The following is a 22456-nucleotide window of genomic DNA, read 5'->3' on the forward strand; positions in this document are numbered from 1 at the left end:
TTATTACAAGAATTTAAAGTCTAAATAAGAAGAAATATGACAGTCAAAAACCATTACTTGCTTTATATTTGTGCTATTTTGTCCTCTCTGACGAACTTTTCTCGATACATTTTAGAATGAGCGAGAAAGGCATCATCACCGCTTGGTGGAATAATTAAGTTTGTTTAATAATGCATCTATCAGGAATAAGACAATGGTGGATGAAATTCTTTCCTTAAAAGTAGACGTTTGCTCGGAATAAAGCAATGATGAAATTGATTATTTCTAAAATGAAAATAAATCCGCCTGGAATAAGGCAATGGTGGATGTAATTCCTTCTAGGCGTTTGGGTAATTTGATTCCTTTTTTGAAAGTAGGTGATTTCCCAGATTAAGGCATGGGGATGCGAATACATCTTAAAAATTGGCGGTTGCCCGGATTAAGGCAATGTTGGATTGGATCCCTATCTTCGAAAGTAGGCGTTTGCCTGGAATGAGGCAATGGTTGGTTTGGTTTGGCTCTTTGGTATAGTTATTTGGGTAACGGCAACAGTAAATGTGATTCTTTCTTAGGAATTTCGTTTCCTCGCCCGAGCAGGAGCGACGACCTCGATAACAGAAATTGGTATGAACTAGCCTTGCATAAGAAGTAAAATACCAAAAACTTATATGCAGAATACTTGAGACACAACAAGCTTAAGTATTTCAATACCAAACGAATAATAATCGGTTATGCATTTGGTATTAAATTCCCGGATAAAGGCAATGGATAAATCCCTTCCTTAAAAGAATACGTTTGCTCGGAATGAACCAATGATGAAAATGATTCTTTCTTAAATGAAAATGTATCCGCCTGGAATAAGGCAATGGTGGATGTATTTTTTTCTTTAAAAGCAGGCGTTTTTTTCCGGAATAAGGCAACCGTATATATGGTTCGTTCTTTGGAACCAGACGATTGCCTGTAATAAATCGTGCGTGTGATGGGTGTGATCGCTTCTTCGGAAGTAATTCTGCCGTTTTGTTAGCATATCCTTTCGAAAAAATTTCACCTTGGTCTTTATTTATCAGAACATTTTCCTTATATACTTTGTCTGTGTGAAAAAATACTTCAAAAATTCATGTCTCGTTAACAGTTCCAAATTATACTAAATGTCCGTTATGCCAAATGACATAATCAAATGTCAAATGACTTTATGCCAGATGACCCAGTCGAGATACTGAATTTAGATATTGAGTTCTGCGATTAGGAAATTCAAATAGCCGATTGGCTTTAGAGAATTTATCTGCATGCTTGAAGTAATAAAAGATGTGCTGTAAAAAATAGGTAGAGGAGACATAACAAACTTTATGAAATAATTTGATCAGAACAGAACATGTTCCTTATCTACTTTGTCTGTGTGAAAAAATACTTTTAAAAATCCTGTCTCTTTAACAGTTCCAAATTATACTAAATGTCCGTTATGCCAAATGACATAATCAAATGTCAAATGACTTTATGCCAAATGACCCAGTCGAGAGACTGAATTTAGTTATTGAGTTCTGCGATTAGGAAATTCAAATAGCCGATTGGCTTTAGAGAATTTATCTGCATGCTTGAAGTAATAAAAGATGTGCTGTAAAAAATAGGTAGAGGAGACATAAAAAACTTTTTGAAACTATTCGATTCAGTTTAATTTGTAAATTTATTTTTTTCTTTATTTTTTTAGGTTTTCAGCTTTGTAAATTTTATTATAGGCATGTGAAATGTTATCTGCAGTCTCATTTTGTATGCCATGTTGCTGAGGTTCAGTGCCCAAGTATCATTTTTAGTTTTAAAACGTTCTTGAATACCTTTTTTACTCTACAAGATTGCCTTAAAACCATTATAAAACCAAAATATTACCTGGGAGAACAAAACACAGCAAATTGTTAAGACAGTCGAAATATATAAGATGAATAATATTTTGAATGTTGAAAATAAAATTAAACGATTGTCTTCTAAGAAACGAAAAAAGTCACCGCATAGGAAAGTTTCATTAACTTTCCAGGGCTCACACAAAAAAGCTCAAATTCCACGCAAATTCAAATTTTGGACGCACACTAACTTCGGACACCCGACTTTACATGGGAGGTTTCTTAAAATAATTCACAGAAAACGTTTCAACTAGCTCGGTCTAAGGACTACTACATGTTTAAATACAATTTATGTGTGTCCGTGTGTCCGAAGCTTGTTTTAAAGATAAGCCAATAAATGACAATCCTAGTGGATTTTACAGGCTGATAGAACTTATATTAAACCGAAAATCGAATGCTGTTACCCTAAATTTTCAGACTCAATTGCATTTGTATAGACGTAGTTACCCTAGCGGCACACATATTTCACATAGGTTACTGCAACTCATATGTGACCAGATTTGTTCACAATCAAGTTGTTGCAACCATTTTTGTCTAAGTTGTGCTCCTCGGGTTGTAGTTTGTGTGTATATCCTTCATTTATCTGTTCAAGTCCTTAAGTGTCCGAATAATGGATTTGCACGGTATTCATGATTGTCATTCACAGTAGTGAACCATGCTTGTCCCACAAAGTTAAGTAATACAAAATAGGAAAAAATAATAGTTAGATACTTTATTGTCCATCTTAAGCTTCATCGCTATAAAAACGATATAAAATAAACCGAAATGATCCATCAACATCCAAACCATAAGTGCTCAATTATCATTTGAATCAGCTCGAAACGGTTGAAAATCAAAAATAACTTTGAATGTTCACAATCTATTTTCATGAAAGTTTCAATCTATCAGATCCACCAAAACCGAAAATATTCTTGTGGCTCGGAATACATGTACATAGCATTCTTGAGTTCTTATCATTTGTTTTTCTTTTGTTGTTTTTTTTGGGTTTTTCCATGAGAACAATGCATTTTTTAAATTTCATTTAAACTTTGGTCACAATAATCTACAGAATTGGAGCAAATAAATGCATTCATACACTTACCAACAACGTCCATGTTTCGCATCTCCAGCATCGGTTTAGCCAGCGGGTTTCGTCCCCCCATGAGCCGCCCTCGCTCGTCCACATCCGCACGGGCAGGTTTCCACATTCTTCTCCATTTCATCGCGCAACAACTGCAACAACGATCACTGTCCTTGTGTTCTTCACTGGAACAGCGGCTACAGCCACTACTGCACTTATTTCCCATTGGCGTGTGTGCGATAGTGTGTAATTGATTTAGCTTCTAACTCAGTTCAACAGTGAACGTTGCGTTTTTTCAGTAATTATAAACTTCACTCCAATTGTAGGTCCAGATTTATTCCATCAGCGGTTAACTCAATTTTCACTGTTTGGTGGTCGGTAACAATCATACCACAATATGAAAGCGATTAAAGTTCAACAAGGTTAAATATTCAATGATTTGCTCTTATATGTAGGCAGATATTGTACAGTATGCACTACTAAAATATAGGAACGGTCTACTTCCTATCTATTTTCGCCATTTACGTTTCAGACAAAATCTCCAAATTTGTCGAAAAAATAACGTATCATAATTTTGACAAAGGGTTGATTTTTTTGGAAAAGTTGAACGTGTAACAGTGAGAAGGTTGAATACAACTATTTCACTGTATGGCTACTGAATAAAAGTTATAGCCAATATGGTTTTGTAGTTTTTGTTAAAATACGATCAGAATTATACAAATGTTACCAAATTGAATGGAAATTGATATTCTAATTGATGATATTCAGAATTTTCATTGGCTCTGTCAAAAGCCTTCTTGCTGATTTTTTATTACTATAACGATCCTATAATCCAAACTCCATTATGGCAAAAATGTTGAACACTAAGTTTAAGTATGTGCCACATGCAGTAACCAATATTGTGCCATAATATAAATTCCTAGATTATTATGGCATACACTGTTGTTGTGTCGTGGGTGAAGACTCTGAGTTTATTTTAATTGAACTATAAGAATATTCTAAAATAGTAATTTAATATTCTAGGTGACCATGGTCTGCAGTTCTTCTAGAAAACATCTTTTAGATTGCTCAAATCTGGCATCGAATTCTCGAACTGATTTATTACTCCATGTTCAGCGAATGAGAGGATGGGTTCACTGCACCTTATCTGGTTCCATTTTATTGAACCTAAGTAATCTCGAGCAGCAGAGGTAATAAAAAGCGCAACATCAAGTTTACATTAAAGCAGTCCTCCGTGCGTGAGCCATGCCCAGCCCACACTTGCGAGAACTGGCGGAAGAGCTGTATAGAGTAGGTGATGTCACCGTGGTCACAGACAAAAATCTTTTCACAGTCAAGGTCGTCGATATTAGGCGGTTGGAGCGAATGGGAGATGGGAGTGTTGAATATCTAATAATATAAGAATATGATTAAAGTGTTGGAATTTTGGGGGATAATATTGCGTTTTCTGGCAGGTGATGTCCAAGTTTGATTGATGATTCATGAAGTAGTTTGATGTATGTATTAACATACATGTATATCGCTTTACACAATTCGTCTACTACAACTGAGAGTTTAGTAACTTTCAAACATACACATGAAGAAGGACAGACCTCATTAAAATATAATGTTCATGTATGACCTATTTGCAGCGTGGGCAATTTGTTTTTCCCGTCAAAAATGTTTAGTCGCTTAATCGATTCTCTAACTTATTAAGGCAAGCTTATCTAATGAAAATGGGTTCTGTGACGTGACTGATTTTTGATATCTTCAACTATTAAACAAAATATTGAAAAATCGATGAAATTTAATTTTGGTCAAACATTTGCCTTATTTTTTGTACCAAAAGATATTGAAAAAGTGCTAAAATTTAACTTTGGCTATGAGGTGAACCGGTCAAGGGCCGAAAACCTCATTAATAAAGACAATAATAAAAAAAAAAGTTTGGCTACCATCGTTTGATTTTGAGTTCTTTAGACCAGTTCTGCAGCTGCAGAGACTTTTTTCGCAAGCTGTCATGATATAGAACTGATTCGGGAGGCTATACCTCATAATAAATTTCTTTTAAAAAGCTCCAAACGCGAGGAGCACTGGTTTTGATGATGCATTTCAACTTGTTCTATTATTTTTTATAAAATTGTAATTAGGGCAGGTCACGGTATATGGTGAAAGCATGGAAGAGAGATTTCGCTTTGCAACTTCCGTCTTTTCCCACCCGTTATGAAACAAGCTACTTCAAAATGCAAATGAAAACAAAAACACATTTGCCAACATCAATATTCAATGCTTGCCAACCATTTCTTTAATTTTCTTCAAAATACTTCATATCCAATTTTAAAGGTTTTCTTATGAACCGTCGGTAGCGATCGATGTCGTTTCATATTTTTTTTGCAATTCCTGATCATAATACCTGGTTTATAGTTCGTCTTTGAGTGATAAAACGACCTACTTTTCCATACCAACAAAATAGGTGCTTTAATGAACATTATGCAACTCAAATGGGTTGCATAAAATCCATTATAGCACTCATTTGGGTGCTATAATGAAAATCCAACATCGGAACAGTAGTTCCATGACTACATTTTGCTGAATTAGCTTGGGATAGTGTTCAGATAGTGTATTCTCTGCGTCGCGTAATAAATGAAATAAATTGATGGACATAATATCAGAATTTTCCAAAGACGAGGTCATCTATCGCTTCAAGGCATGTAGAGCTATGCGATGCGGCATGATAACATAGAATCTGATTGTTCTCTGCAGCAACATTATTTATTGGCAAGAATCATCATGTGGAGTAAACTAGAGTCCTATAAGAAGAGTAACGTCATGTGCCACGTTTGACAGGTCTCCTGCTCGTTTGGAACGCGCATTTGTATGGAACTGACAGACAATTCTGTTCCAATTCTGACACTTGACGACACTGTTATTATAGTCACTGTAGAGTAAACCGGTCTTTACTATTTTGGTACAGATTTATCATAACAAAGCTTATTTTTTGTCATTGCAAAAAATAACGTGTGCAACCCGTTGCAAAACTCGATTTTTTCAGCACTCGTAGTATTTATCCGTACAACTCGTGCTGAAAAAATCATCTTTTTGCAACTAGTTGCACAAACTGCTATTAAATTACTCAAAAATTGCAAAGGATCTTTTCAAAAATATCGATACCGTTAAAACGTTTAAAACGATATGATTTTTAATCGTTATACTTTGTCGATATGTCAGAATTTTTGATATCGATATTGATATTGAAATCCAACCCCAATCTAAATCTAATTCAAAACCATTCCAAAACCAACCCAAACCAATCCAATCCAAACCAATCCAAACCAATCCAAACCAATCCAAATCCAATCCAAACCAATCCAAACCAATCCAAACCAATCCAAACCAATCCAAACCAATCCAAACCAATCCAAACCAATCCAAACCAATCCAAACCAATCCAAACCAATCCAAACCAACCAAACCAATCCAAACCAATCCAAACCAATCCAAACCAATCCAATCCAAACCAATCCAAACCAATCCAAACCAACCAAACCAATCAAACCAATCCAAACCACCCAAACCAACCCAAACCAATCCAAACCAATCAAAATCCAATCCAAACCAATCAAACCAATCCAAACCAATCCAAACCAATCCAAACCAATCCAAACCAATCCAAACCAATCCAAACCAATCCAAACCAATCCAAACCAATCCAAACCAATCCAAACCAATCCTAATCCAATCCAAACCAATCCAAACCAATCGAAACCAATCCAAACCAATCCAAACCAATCCAAACCCAATCCAAACCAATCCAAACCCAATCCAAACCAATCCAAACCCAATCCAAACCAATCCAATTCCAACCCCAATCCAAACCAATCCAAACCAATCCAAACCAATCCAAACCAATCCAAACCCAATCCAAACCAATCCAAACCCAATCCAAACCAATCCCCAATCCAAACCAATCCAAACCAATCCAAACCAATCCAAACCAATCCAAACCAATCCAAACCAATCCAAACCAATCCAAACCAATCCAAACCAATCCAAACCAATCCAAACCAATCCAAACCAACCAAACCAATCCAAACCAATCCAAACCAATCCAAACCAATCCAAACCAATCCAAACCAATCCAAACCAATCCAAACCAATCCAAACCAATCCAAACCAATCCAAACCAATCCAAACCAATCCAAACCAATCCAAACCAATCCAAACCAATCCAAACCAATCCAAACCAATCCAAACCAATCCAAACCAATCCAAACCAAACCAATCCAAACCAATCAAACCAATCCAAACCAATCCAAACCAATCCAAACCAATCCAAACCAATCCAATCCAAACCAATCCAAACCAATCCAAACCAATCCAAACACAATCCAAACCAATCCAAACCCAATCCAAACCAATTCAAACCAATCCAAACCAATCCAAACCAATCCAAACCAATCCAAACCAATCTAAACCAATCCAAACCAAACCAATCCAAACCAATCCAAACCAATCCAAACCAATCCAAACCAATCCAAACCAATCCAAACCAATCCAAATTCAATCCAAATCCAATCCAAATCCAATCCAAATCCAATCCAAATCCAATCCAAATCCAATCCAAATCCAATCCAAATCCAATCCAAATCCAATCCAAATCCAATCCAAATCCAATCCAAATCCAATCCAAATCCAATCTTAATCCAAATCCAATCCAAATGCAATCCAAATCCAAAAACGACAGAACAGAACCAAATCCAAAACGAACAGAAATTCCACTCCGGTTTCTTGTACTCGGGTGGCCGGCGTCGGGCTCCCCTCAGTGTTCGTTCATGAGCTGGCACTTCGCCATTGCCACTATACACTTCGACGATCAGTGGCGGAACTGTTGGGCGTTGAATATTAAAATCACAATCACTGTTACACTTTTGTTGACTGGTGGCAATCTAACCGTTACGGACATTCTACTTTATGCATCATGGAACGATTTGTCCAACTACAAAAAGATCATACGCCACCTCATACCGATCACACGCCCTTTTCACGCAACTTCGGCGGAGGTCCGTTCTAGAATGTTTGCGAGAACTGCTAAGTGTTAGATTCTGTCGAGCACGTGATTTGCAGGTGTTCGAAGCATGATGTGCCTTCAACTACGGGATTTCCTCCAGCATCCAAGACGCTCTGACTGATGATGCTGTCTACTCACAGCCCTCGCCTTCTTGCCAGTACACGCTTTTGGGACACCCCAACCCGTGTATAAGTGCCACCCCTTTCTCCAGTGGCTAACGGCCTTCCTTTGTTTTTCACCAGAGATTCTAAGCCTCACCCTCCCCCAGTGATCGGGCACCGCAAACCAGACTAGCCCGGATATTTTCCCAGCATTTTATCACAATGATCATCTGGGGGCTTCAGCCTCCATTCATCCTGCCCGTATCCTATCTAGCCCTACACTACTAGTCTGGTCTGGTCTCTTTTCCGAAAGCACGAATTCCCTGGTCTCAGTATCTCAAAGATTGAATATCTGATCAGCATTATATACCATTGAATATTTTTTTCTGAATACAACAAATGTTGGTAAAGTACACAGATTTTTTGACACGCTATGCGTATTCATGAACGATTTTAGTTATGGAATTCGACAGTGCATGCAATCTTAGAAATAATGAAGATTAGATTCTCTTTCTATGATATCTACTCGATGAGTATTTTTTCGAGCCAGCCCTTCATCAAATCTGTCAAACGAGAAAATAGGTGCCTGAGAACAATTTTATATTTTTTTGAATTTTTTCGTCGAATTTTTGTATGTGTGAACAATGAGAGATCAAATGTCCCCATATGGTTAGAAATACGAATAAAAATGGTAGAGGGTAACTTTTGAAAATGAAGAGGTTGTCGTTGAGCATGAGCATGATGACCGTCCATTTCGTAGTTGCTTTTCCGTAATTGACCGAACAATCGCAATTGCACAGGGAACCAATGGATGGAAGCATGGGATTTCTTCTTCAACCTCAATGTGCACAGTACGAGAGCTCTAGTATTTAGAATGGTCGATAACGGCGCTAGCTACGTCCTTACGGTCTATCGGAGATGGGAAGGAATTGATAAAAAGGTTAACTTTGAATATAAAAACAAAGTATTTCGTTCGGGGAGCTTCAGTGATGGTTTGTACTCTCTTGATTTTATTTGGGTTGGAATGTCCACTCAGTCCAGCTCAGCATTGTCTCGACTTCCCTGGGCATAAAAGTATCATCATGTTAGCCTCATGATGTACCAATGCAAAAATGGTAACTTGGCTTAGAAATCTCGCAGTTAGTAACAGTGGAAGTGCTTAATGAACACTAAGCTGCGGGGCGACAATGTCCCAGTGGGGGATGCAATGCCAATGAAGAAGAAGAATAATAATAAGAAGAAGGGAAGACTGTCATCTTGAGACTTGGCATCATCAGAGTACATCAGGAATCGAAAAACTACTAATTGAGGAAATGGTTGAGGGTATCAGACTTGATAAATTTCAGAACATGAAACTGCCAAGATCGGAAAGACCGCTTGAGTTGGTACATTCCGACGTTTGTGGTACAGTCGCCTCTCCACATCTCGATATTGAAGGGACCATGGAGATAAAGAGAGACCGAGGAATAGAAGAAACAATTAAATGGGCACTAGAGCGGAAAAAGCTCGTTACTATAGAAAACGACAACAAATACCTACCTGATGAATCTCAAATCAGAAGTTTTCGAACGATCCCAGAAATTTGAAGCGATGGCATCATCAAATTTCGAAACGCATACCTATTTCAATGCTAAGATGCGTTTAATGGTGGAAAAAAGGCGAATGATGAATTCCAAAATCACGGCAAACAAAAAGGAATCCAGAGTTATTAAAGAACGAATAGATCTCTTATGAAAAAAGTCAGAGCGATGCTTTAAGGGGGATATGTAAGCATTATATTTATGCAGCAACAAATCTGTTCAATATTGCCCCTAACCGCAAGTCGATACTGAATGATTTTATGTTGTCGAACTTTGTTTCATATGCCGAACACCCATAGTAAAAATTGTCTCACATTCCGAACACTTTGATTCAAACTTCGAACACCACCTTGAAAGTACCAAAATGCTTATATTCAACGTTATTCCGATGTTGGACAAATATATATAATGTCCTTGAGCTGTATGCCTGTCGAGAAAATTCGTTTATTTATGCAAAAATAATGAGGCGTTTCAGATTAATCTGAATTCTCTTTGATACTATTTTATCTAGTTTTCTAATTTTGAACAATTGTTTTATCTTGTGATTAAAATGCACGAAGGATTTTACGTTCTTTTGATTCTCAGCATCTGAGTCATTGCTTATGGAAGTTGGAGTAGGAGCAATGAATGTACAGTCATACCTCGATATAACGTAACTCAATTTTTATTTTCATTACGTTATATCGAGGTTACGTTATATCGAAGCAAAATTTTTTTCTCAATTTTTTTTTAAATCTTTTTTTATAAAAGAATTTTAACCTAAAATCAATCACCTGTCATAAGACGAGTTTGAACAATCCCATTGAATTCCACCACTTAATTGTATCCTGACAGATACGTATTTCGACCTCAACAGTAAGGCCGTCTTCAGTGTCTTGTACTTGACTCGACTCGTAAGTCGAGTCAAGTACAAGACACTGAAGACGGCCTTACTGTTGAGGTCGAAATACGTATCTGTCAGGATACAATTAAGTGGTGGAATTCAATGGGATTGTTCAAACTCGTCTTATGACAGGTGAAAACATTCCACTAAAAAGCTCAAAATAATTTTCTTAACTAAAATCAATGTTATTCATCCACCAGGGTGTTCCAACCTTTCTTACTTAACTTTTTTTTTTTAATTTATGTTTTATTTTTTGTTTGTTTTTTGTTTCTTATTTGCTTATCTATTTTTTTCATTTCTGTTTTCATATTTACTTTTTATCTCAGAATATTACTTCAATCAGTATTCGTTTAATAATTTATAAATAAGAATAAACCTAAATTTAATATTATTCTAGATTACCATTCTTTATTCATGAAAATAAAACTCAAGTTCAAAACAATTCTCAAACCAGTTCGAAATAGCAAAACAACATTTCTGCACTGAAGCCTTTTTAGTGCTGCTTTTTAATTACGATGTCCATGATATAAGTACGCATCTGACGCAGCGAGAACTGATTAGTCAGTGGCCAATTGTTCTATTCCGAGTATCTGATTACCATAATGAACCCATTGAGGGCTGCTTGTTCCAACTCGTTTACATATTCGTTATCATTTCCAAAACTCGCAGATTGTGACATGACATGCTTCTTCTTGCGTTGACATTGACTGCCTTGTGTTGTCACCGGCATAGGGTCGGTATGCTACCTTCTCATGAATGCTTCTCAGTGTGCCTCTTAAGACTGACAGTGGTACATCATCCTCATTCTCGACTTTATGGAGCATTGTAAAGAATATTGTAAGATTTGCGAATCGAGTCAGCTGGAACTACCTCCCACGCTTTGGCGACCAAAAGATCTTCTATGATGATGGTCTATGGTAGATTGGTTAGACTCGAAAATACACGAAGCCACTCTGATCAATCTCTAAAAACGTGCTGACCAACCATGTAAACAGGGGGGCACCCAAAAAGTGACGTGGTAACGGAAATTACGGACATAATCATGCCATTTATGGAGGCCTCCAGACCTTCAGCAAGTATTTCAAACTCGTCGTGCTGATTCTCTGCGACCTAGTTACAATGGCTAGGCAGCAGGAAGCCTCTGCTAATGTCTAGTAAGGAGGCGGAACGTGAGAAACGCCTCCTTATTGATTAGAAGGAGTTGGTGGTGCGACTCTTAAAGTGAGTAAGATTGTGCAGGATGCCGCCCCAAAACGTTAAGTGTAGTACTCCCACCGACTGAATTTCATCGGTAGGACAACCGTCCCTGGTGGGAAATTGCCATCCCTAAAAAGCCGAAAATGAAAACGAAGTGAGTCGTAAAACAAGCGGCAGAGGAGGTAGCTGCGGCAAAAAAAAGTGCTTGTAGAAGTATGATATTATGACGGAGCTACGCGGATGTCCAAAGGCCATGAGAGGAGAGCAAATACTCTCTGGTCAAGTAGAAGATGTCAACTGCATCCATAGGATGCAGAAGGGCGAGATGGTTGATGGGATTCATGTCGGAGTCCTATGCCCAGTCGAAGTCATCCCATGTAAGGGTTTGGATTAAATGTCTAAAGCCGGTGAGCTGGTTGATACATTGAATAATCAGTGGAGAGTTGAGGTCCTATTCGTTTACAAAAGAGCTATGCGGGCACGCAGGTGATGAGCCTATATGTGTGCCCGCCAGGTACGTCTGGCGGCAGCCAAGAAGTTGCTTGATAAGACCAAGTTGAAGGTAGGATTAATCAGAGCATTAGTGATTAATCATAGATTTAATCATGAATAATGAATAATGGGATATTTAATCATTATTCATTAATCATAATCATTAAAAATGGTGATTTAATCATTATTCACTAATCGTTAATCATAGAATTTTATGTTTAATCATTAATCACTAATCATATTCAAAATTGTTTTGAGTTCATTCATTAATCATCAGTTTTAATCATTGCATACATCGCTTTTATTCATTAATCTTCAATCATAATCATATAATGTTTATACCTTTTAATTACCCAATTTGGAAGAAAGGTTTTTTGATTATTGATCACTATGCAATTCATTCTATTTCATTTTTCATAATCATTAATCATTAATCATATCGATCGTTAATCATTAATCATACACATATTGTGCCAACATTAAATCACGATCTGTAATCGTTAATCATTCTTCAAATGTTTTATTCATCAATCACAATCGTTAATCATTGTCGAAAATTAATTTAATCGTTAATCATAATCATTAATCATTGCCAAATATGAATAAATCAATAATCATAATCTTTAATCATAAAGTTAAAGGATTTAATCATAACAAATTTAATCATTCATTGGAAGCTTTATTCATTAACGCTCTGGGATTAATGGTATTTTACGTGATCATACACCAACCACTTGTGGTCTGCAACAAGTGCTTCGGCTACGCTCATAAGTCATTTCAGAACTGAACTTCGGCAGGAAATTTCGTTTAGTACTGATTCTCAGCAAAATATTTACATTATCTCAGCAACCGTCCTTTTACTGAGATATCAGCAAAAAATATGTTTACTGAAACTCGGTGGTGCCCACCTAGGGAAAATTCGTGGAACTGAAAATTTCTCAACTTCATCGGAGGCACACGCATACTCGGTGATGGGCTCAAGGACAGTGGATTCGTAGCGCTGTAGGAGGTTTGTTGGAAGAAATCAATGGTGCGTTTAAAGGTAATCATACCATCTATCAGAGCAGCGGCAACACACAGGAGCTTTGAACAGCTTGAGTAGTGATGGCCGATATGCAAAGGCGCGTGATCGGGTGGTGGCCGATTCATGAGAGAATGCGCAGGTTGAGGTTCAAAAGCCGGTTCTACAACTTTAGCATAATCAACATCCATAGCCCATACTCCGGAAGCACTGATGATGATAAGGACGCATTCTACACGCAGCTGGAACGTGAGTACGACAGCTGCCCAAGCCACGACGTCAAAATCATCATAGGAGATTTGAACGCTCAGGTTGACCAAGAGGATAAGTTTAGACCGACTTTTGGAAAGTTCAGTGCCCACCAGCTGACGAACAAAAACGGCCAACACAGCCTTCCATATCGGTACACCTGGAGATCACCACAGCAGACAGAATCACAAATCGATCGCTCTGATTGATGGACGGCACTTCTCCGACATTATCGACGTTAGGACATATTTTGGCGCCTACATCGACTCTGATCACTATCTGGTGATGGTTTCACTGCGCCTAAACCTATTCGTTATCAACAATATTTGGTACCGACGACCGCCGCGATACGACCTAGAGCGACTAAACCAACCGGATGTCGCCACTGCATACGTGCAGTATCTCGAGGCAGCGTTGCTGGAAGAGGGTGAGCTCTTAAGAATGGGAGCATCTTGACTGACGAACGTGTGGTGATCGAAATGGAAGCAGCACTACCAGGAACAATTGAATGGTCATGATAGTACAGGCACTGAAAGTCAAGACAGCGGAGGAGATGACTACGCCAGTTCCACGGACGATGGAGGCCAGCCAGCCTTGAGGGAAGTTAGGGATGCCCTCCAACACCTAAAGGCCAATAAAGCAGCTGGTAAGGATGGTATCGGAGCTGAGGTCATCAAGATGGGTCCGGATGGGTGGGAAATTGTCAAGCTGGCTCCGTTGATGGCCTATCGACAACGGATCAGATCTTTACTATATGGAAAATCTTCCAAAAACGCCGTGAATACCAGGTCCCAACGCACCATCTGTATATCGATTATAAGGCAACATACGACAGTATAGCCTGCGTAGAGCTATGGAATATTATGGACGAGAACATCTTCCCTGGGAAGCTTACCAGACTAATCAAAACAATGGTGGATGGGGGGCAAAACTGTGAGAAGATTTCGGGCGAAAACTCCAGGCAAGGTGATGGACTTTCGTGCCTGTGGATCAACATTACACTAGAAGGTGACATGCGGAGAGCCGGGTGTAACAGCCGGGGTACGATTTTCAAAAGATCCAATCAATTTATTTGTTTCGTGGCCGATAAATTGCAAAGGTGGCAGAACTTTACACCCCCTAAACGTGAAGTAACAAAAGTTGCTCTGGTGGTGAATGGGCGAAACTGAGCGCGACAGGGATCACCTGGGAAGAAATGTTACGATAGACGGGGACACTTTCGAGGTGGTCGATGAATTCGTCTACCTTGGATCCTTGCTAACAGCTGAAAATAATGTTGGTAGGAAAATAATGTTGGTAAAATCGCATCATCTGTGGATGTCGGGCCTAATACAAACTCCAGAAGAAACTGCCGTCAAAAAAGATTCACACCCGCACCGAATGTATCATGTACAAAACGCTCATAAGACCGGTAGCCCTCTACAGACATGAAACTTGGACCATGCTCGAGGAAGACTTGCAAGCACTCGGAGTATTCAAGAGACTGCTGTTAAGGACCATCTTTGGCGGTGTGCAAGAAGACGGTGTGTGGCGGGGAAGGATGAAACATGAGCATTGCCAGCTCTACGACGAACCCAGTATTCAGAAGGTAGCTAAAGCCGGAAGAGTACGATGGGCAGGACATGTTGCAAGAATGCCGGATAGCAACCCTGCAAAGATGGTGTTCGCCCCAGATCCGGCAAGTACAAGCAGTCGTGGAGCACAGCAAGCGAGGTGGGCTGACCAGGTACAGAACGACTTGGCGAGCGAGGGGTGCATTCGAGGTTGGAGATATGCGGCCTCGAACCGTGTATTGAAGCGAAAAAAATGCTGATTCAGTGTTTTCTGTTAAGATGTAAACTAAATGAATGAACCCAGACAGCCTCATAGAGAGGATATGTCCGAACGTGAACATTTGAAATGTGACTTCACGTCTCAAAATCTTAGATTCTTCCCTCCACCCTATGTCTGTTGAGGATGGTCCTATAGTGGCCTAGAATTGAAAAAATATTTCTATACTAAGTGAATCACGTTCATAATGTAAACTGTTAAAAATGGGAGCAAAAAAAAAAAGTTACGTTATATCGAGGTAAAAATTACGTTATATCGAGTTACGTTATATCGAGGTTACGTTATATCGAGGTATTACTGTACTGCAATGTTGATTGGATAAATAATATGAGTAACGGAGTAAAAAATCAAACAAAACTTCTGAGATTGAGAGGAAGAAGAAAATTCAAGTAAAATTTTAAACTGCCTATATGGCCTTAATATTGAGGCAGTATAGAATTTTGGAAAAATATTTAAGATTCACAGAGACACAGATTGTATAGTTTACCGAAAATTTCTAACAAATCTTAAGTTTTTGATCGATTTTGTCAGCAAGTGATAAATCCTTTAAGATTTTAAAGTTTTTCCAGAGTATCGCTAGTAATTTTTACTTAACCTCGCGTGCAATCCCTTTCTTTCTAAAAGATGAATAGTATTTTTGAAAGGTTTTTCAAAGGAGCACTTTCGGAAATATGATTGCCAAATAAAACCCTACCGTAGGACTGTATACGTATTGAAGGCATTTCTTCTGCGGTGCATTGGTGTACAAGAGATTTAGTGTATTAGAGATTTTAGCCATTATTTTCCGAAAATTTTGAATTGCCAGTAAACACGTTGGCTTTTTGATATATATTTGAGAAAAAATCAGCAAACACTGAGAATTCAAGAGGAGATAACTAACCATTGAATGAGACTTGAAGAACTTGGAGTTCTTTCGGAAGGATTTCTAAACAACAGATTTTTTTTTGCTTTGTTATTTTCGGGAATCCTGCGACATTTCTAGAATTTTATTAAGTTTAGCGTCGATTAATATCATTTTTAATATTCAAAACGTCTATAGATGTGTTGAATATATTTTTCTGTGTTTTGACTGTAAAATAGATAAATTTAAAAAAAATGTTTGAATAAAAATTTCCATAATTTAATGGAATTAGCAAAAGAATTGCGAAAACGTATTTTCAATCCGCTCATTTTTTCAGAAACAGTTGTTTGCTTTTGGGGAGCGATATTTTCGATTGTGTGATATATTCTATCCCGAATCCCGGGACAAAAAAGTGGCGGAAAATGGACTATACGTGACAAGAAGAGTAGGTTCTGCCAAAATATATCGTTTCCCTATTGTGCATGCGAGTGTGCATTACAAGTGTTTGAACGATATTCATAACATTTACAATCAGTTTCTTCTAAATCCCTTCATCAACGAAATAATCGGCCTCGAATATGTAATAGATTATACAACAGAATTTAATAATTAATAAGTGAGTCTTCTAAAAAGGAAAACATTGTATCCGCCACTAGCACCCACCCTTTTCAGGATAGAATTGCATATTTGAAAATAATTCATTAGAATAGCTCAATTTCGCACATGTTAATAGGCTACAAAACATGTAATCTATGCCATATGGTCATTTCTTGTTAGCGGAATCTACTGTTCGAAACCGCCACTTCAGATTGCCGACACAGTGTCGTCTATCCAGCCAATTAACATACAATTAACCGCACTGCACTTATAAATCAACACGAAAGGCAACAGCACTTGCCATCCATTTAGATAATCTGGAAATACACCTCTTCTATCTTATTACACACACTGCCCGATAACACCAAAGTCGGACCAGAACACGGTTCCGTTGACACACTGAGAATCGCTACGAAACAAACCGCTGGATTATTATGCCTACAATGTCTCGTTTGTACAGTGCCGCGACCCAACGATCAGCACGGAAGCGCGCGACACGAATCTGTACCGGTCAGCTCGAGCAACGTTACGTTTCTGATTTGATTTCATCTGATCTGCTAGGAGCTCACGGGTCGCGCGCCAATCGATACCGATACTCTTGATGATGATGCACAGACCATGTGCGTTGAGCAGTTCATCAAACCGCCACACCGCCACCGATCGGAATACGCAAGCTAGCGTCGAATGGCCCTGACAAAGCTGTAGAATCGAATTCAAACATCGTCTACTACAGCGCACGGGCGTCAGGCGATTCCTCTGTCGCACCCGACGCACGCATCCCCTGTTCTCATATCCACTGTACTCAAGTAGCTGCGCGCGCTTTATTAGTTCAAGTGTGGGAGAACATCATCAGCACCGGCACCATCGACAGATCACTGATTATAGTATTATAGTAGGGGTCAGGTTAGGTTCAAAAATCGTAGATTCTACTGCAAAAAAAAAACAAATAAGTTAGACTGCTTGATCTAATGGCCTATTGCTAATATGTATGAATAATAAAACCGAATAAAAAATACGACCAAAACTTGATTCTAATCAATAAATTGAATTATCTCAAAGAGGAGAGAAACAAATGTCTAAATCAGCGGCTCTCAACCTAGGGTACATGGACCCCTTCGCTGGTCTCAGGGGGTACCTATTAAGGGTATGCGATAAGACACTTTTTCTTAACGAAACGAAACGAAATTTATAATGTCAATGCTGATTCGAAACGAAACGGAACGAAACATAGATTTACTTTCGAGACTTAGAAACGATCCATTGATTTCGAAATTTTACGAAACGAAACGAAATTTTTTTTTTTCGCGGAATTTTTATTGAATTGTTTTTACATTATGTACGCAATTCTGGTTTCATTTTTCTAAAGTCAAATAACTGCTTTGCGACCAAAAGAGTTATAGTAACAGAAGAAGCACTCTGTGATAAATCGCCGCGTTCCTGTTTACCATTGGCGATAAGGCAATATCCCAGAATTTGTGCCGCTTTCAAAGGAATGCATCGTGGAGTGTGTGTGCTCCCAAAAGATATTTTAGTTACTAGATAAAGGTTGTCGCTTCGGTTCCCTTTGTTCTGCTGTCCGGAACATGTTGGGTACCAAGCTGTCAAATCGTATGGATTTTCCTTCTTTGACATTTAGCTACCCTATCCTCGTCAGCAAAAGATGTTTCGGACAGCGACGACAGCGACAATCTTTATCAAGTAACTAAAATATCTTTTGTGCTCCCGAATCTGATCAATTTTATATCAAACCTTTTCATTTAAGAATTATGTGATTATGCTGAAGCATACCGTCTACGGGGGTGTCATTGGGCCAAAATGTGGTATGCTCCAAGTAAATGTTACAAAGCTCTAGTAGTCAATATTGGAATCAAGTTGTAATTAGTTAGGTACAAGCTTGAACAATAAATTTACCACTGTGTGGGTAAAAAATAATAAATGAGAAAAATTCTTCAAAGTTGTTCATGTTGTTTAAAATTGGCCCATTCTCACCCCTCACAAGAGGTGACATTGGGCCAAATATAATAAAGTTTGTAAAGTAATATAATAAAGAATCGTTCATTAAAAATAATTGCCTACATTACGGCTTTTACCAACTATGTATGGCAAATCAACCAAAAGCTTGGCCCAATCTCACATAAAATTCGATAAAACAACAAACAGATTATCGTAACATGATCACCAGGTATCCATCGATCTAAAATTTAGTTATGTAATAGATTTGTGGGGCATTACTGACACTATTTTAATACGGGTTCATTCGATCAATAGTTTTACATTCAAATTCCAAGCATTATAGTACGAGCACAGATAATCCTTGGAATTTGTTTTGTGATTTCCTAGACGTGAATTTTAATATAATTTCGAACCGTTTGAAGTTTTCATCAAAATTCGTAACAGTTTCTGAGATATTAGAAGTTGAAACATTTTTCGTTTTTGGCCCAATCTTACCCCCTAGGCCCAATGTCACCCCGAACGACGGTACTTCATATTGACTTATCAGCGTGGTTTTATGGTATTGAACTAACTAACTCAAAAACAGAAAATTACACAAGATTCTGTTTTTACACGGCCGTGTAAAAAAAATCCCATACCTACAAATTTATTGCAAAGTTGCTCCATTTTGCACGATTCGTCGAGAAATCATTAAACTTTTTTTAACACGGATTTTCAAATTTTGAACTGAAAACTTTTTTTACACGGAACGCATCCCCCGTGTAAAAAAAAGAATCGGGTGTGTATAGATTTTATTTTTTATCTAGTGGGATACTCATTTATATATCTACCAGGTATATATGCAGATAGAGAATTGTTAATAGCAGACATTTGCTCGCTAGACGATTCCTCTGCGCCTAAATTTTTATTTTAACACGTATTAAATAGGATAATTCGCCAAATGTTGAACGGCTAATTTCTTCGCCTATTGTTGAACGCACGTGCATTTCTTATGGGCGTTCAACAATAGGCAAGAATTTTAGCCGTTCAACATTTGGCGGTTTCTCCTACGTCTCCAACCCCCATTTTACGACAAAACTCAAAATTCAAAATCACACAGCTCAGCCAATTTCTAACGGATTTTCAAGCAACCTTCTGGAATCGATCACAAAATTCCTATAGTTTTAGGAACCGTGCAATGGCCATGGTTCCGGATATATTTCGGGGAGTACTGGGGTTACCTCCCTCCCGGAAAAAATGGTCACTGGCAGATCGGCTTCGAAATCCATCGTGCGACATGTCAAACTTCATGATTTTGCAATACAAGTACACTAGAGTAAATTTCTGCGATTTTAGATCGAATTGACCACTCTCCGGGTACTTCCAGGGCCTGGTTCCCTTGAGGAAGTGGCCAATTTTCGTTCAATCTTGGAACCCATTTTGCGACATGTCAAACTTCATGATTTTGCAAAACAAGTACACTGGAGTACATTTCGGCGATTTTCGATCGAATTGGCCACCCTCCGGGTACTTCCAGGGCCTGGTTCCCTTGGGGAAGTGGCCAATTTTCGTTCAATCTTGGAACCCATCTTGCGACATGTCAAACTTCATGATTTTTCAAAACAAGTACACTGGAGTACATTTCGGCGATTTTCGATCGAATTGGCCACTCTCCGGATACTTCCAGGGCCTGGTTCCCTTGGGGAAGTGGCCAATTTTCGTTCAATCTTGGAACCCATCTTGCGACATGTCAAACTTCATGATTTTGCATAACAAGTACTCTGGAGTATATTTCAGCGATTTTCGATCGAATTGGCCACTCTCTGGGCACTTCCAGGGCCTGGTTCCCTTGGGAAGTGGGCAATATCCATCCAATCTTGGAACCCATCTTGCGACATGTCAAACTTCATGATTTTGCAAAAAAGGTACACTGGAGTACATTTCGGCGATTCTCGATCGAATGCGTTATTTTGTTATTTTGAAAGCTCGAAAATGAAAACCGTGTTTCAAATCAATCCAACGCAAAATCATGTGCTTCGTTTAATAATAATGTTTTCCTTAGGGCCCTCTTAACTATTAAGCGATGCTTAGTGATGCGCTTAAATCTGGTTTGAAGCATAAAAGGTGAAAAAGTTGGCCTTTAGTAAAAAGAGGCGCTCTAAAAATACTTTACAAGGGCCTCAGGAATCTGTAACTAATGGGGCGAACCCTGCCCAGCACTAATGAGACCCTCCTTATTCAATTGCCTCAGGGTCGACGTAAGCGCTTGATTATCGCTGCCAAGAAAATACAGGAAACTTCCACTTGAACACCAAAACCGAATTTTTCAAATTACGCACACAGGTACCTTTATTGCTCCTTCGTATTCCCACTTCCTTAGTCTACCTCCTACCTCACTTTTCTAACTTATCTTCGGTAGGGGGCCCCTTCACGTTCCGCTACTCCAACAGCTTCCTCTACCGTCGCTACCGGGTAGCTCCATTTATAGCCCGTATTGAACTGTCTCAGGGGGACACTACCTCGAGGTTTCGATGCTGGCTTGTCTCCTCGAACCCAGTCACGGAATGCCTGCAGCGTTGGTGATATCCACAAAATGGCGGTGTCTGGACAGTTGTCCACGGACGTACTAGAATGGCAAATCTGGCCCAGAGCGTGTAGGGTCGAGCTTCGGACGCTAGCGGTCCACCGATATGCTGCTTGGTTAATGGTTCCAAGAACACTCCACGGCCGAGTTCACGTAGGCTGATGTGGGTGCACTAAGGTCTAGCCAAAAAGGGGTCCGATTTTTCAGCGCATTGAATATTTTATGCACTTTTCAACGCATTAGATCATATGACACATTTTTGGCGTATTTTTATCAATACGTATTTTGGATTCAGTCAAATTTCAAAGTGATCCGCCTCGTGAATTACAACAGAAGGAATATAGATAGTAGAATCTATAGATGAGCGAAAGCATGGCTGAGTCGATTTTTTTGCCCGTGCACACGCGCATATGACGTCACAGCCCTTAACGTTTCCATTGAAATCGTGACGTCATGCTCGTTTGGAGACACGTTTGACAGTTCGTTTGGAGACAGAGGATTTATCTTCGCTCATCTATATATTCCACTATCTATAAGAAGGAACATGTAACATCTATAGATAGTATTGTAGATCCAGTTGAAAACCGAACTGAGCTCCCGCGACAATCGCATTTTCTCCTATTTCCGGATGTCGCAACTGCATCGCGAGTAGTGCGCATCTATGCCATAGCCGTGCGCCATCATGCGCATCACTCGCGATGCAGTTGCGACATTCGGAAATGGGAGAAAATGCGATTGTCGCGAGAACTCAGTTCGGTTTTCAACTGGATCTACAATAGAATCTATAGATGAGCGAAAGCATGGCTGAGTCGATTTTTTTGACCGTGCACGCGCACATGACGTCACAGCCCTTAACATTTCCATTGCAATCGTGACGTCATGCTCGTTTGGAGACATGTTTGACAGTTCGTTTTGAGACAGAGGATTTATCTTCACTCATCTATATTATCTGTGCAGCTCAAAACCGAATTTTTGAACTCACGACAATCAATTTTTCCCCTATAAGTCGCAAGTTTCACTACTGCGCATCTGGTGCGCTGCATAGCGCATTTGGTTGCGAACAATGTGCACTAGTTGCGCAATGATGCGCTATAAGTTGAACGCGCGGTTTTCGCGAGTTCGAAATTCGATTTTCAACTGGAATCATAATATATACCACTATCTATAGTAACAC

General features: G+C 38.9%; 1 protein-coding gene across 3 annotated transcripts in view; it reads right to left on the reverse strand.

Annotated features, from left to right (window-relative positions):
* Nucleotides 1-17316, reverse strand: part of LOC134213220 (annulin-like) — an 89136-nt gene extending 71820 nt beyond the window's left edge. Inside the window, exons 1-2 of one of the 3 annotated variants that reach the window (XM_062691972.1) lie at nt 17189-17316; nt 2953-3295 (exon numbers count right to left, since the gene is read on the reverse strand). In XM_062691972.1, coding sequence (XP_062547956.1) covers nt 2953-3157 — 205 coding nt within the window. In that variant the 5' untranslated portion in view covers nt 3158-3295; nt 17189-17316. Of the gene's footprint in view, nt 1-2952; nt 3538-17188 lie in introns of those variants that run through there. The other 2 variants (XM_062691973.1, XM_062691971.1) reach the window with 2 other exon arrangements.
* Nucleotides 17317-22456: the final 5140 nt, after the last annotated feature.

This window comes from Armigeres subalbatus, chromosome 2, assembly GCF_024139115.2.
Source record: "Armigeres subalbatus isolate Guangzhou_Male chromosome 2, GZ_Asu_2, whole genome shotgun sequence".
NCBI classification, from domain to species: domain Eukaryota; kingdom Metazoa; phylum Arthropoda; class Insecta; order Diptera; family Culicidae; genus Armigeres; species Armigeres subalbatus.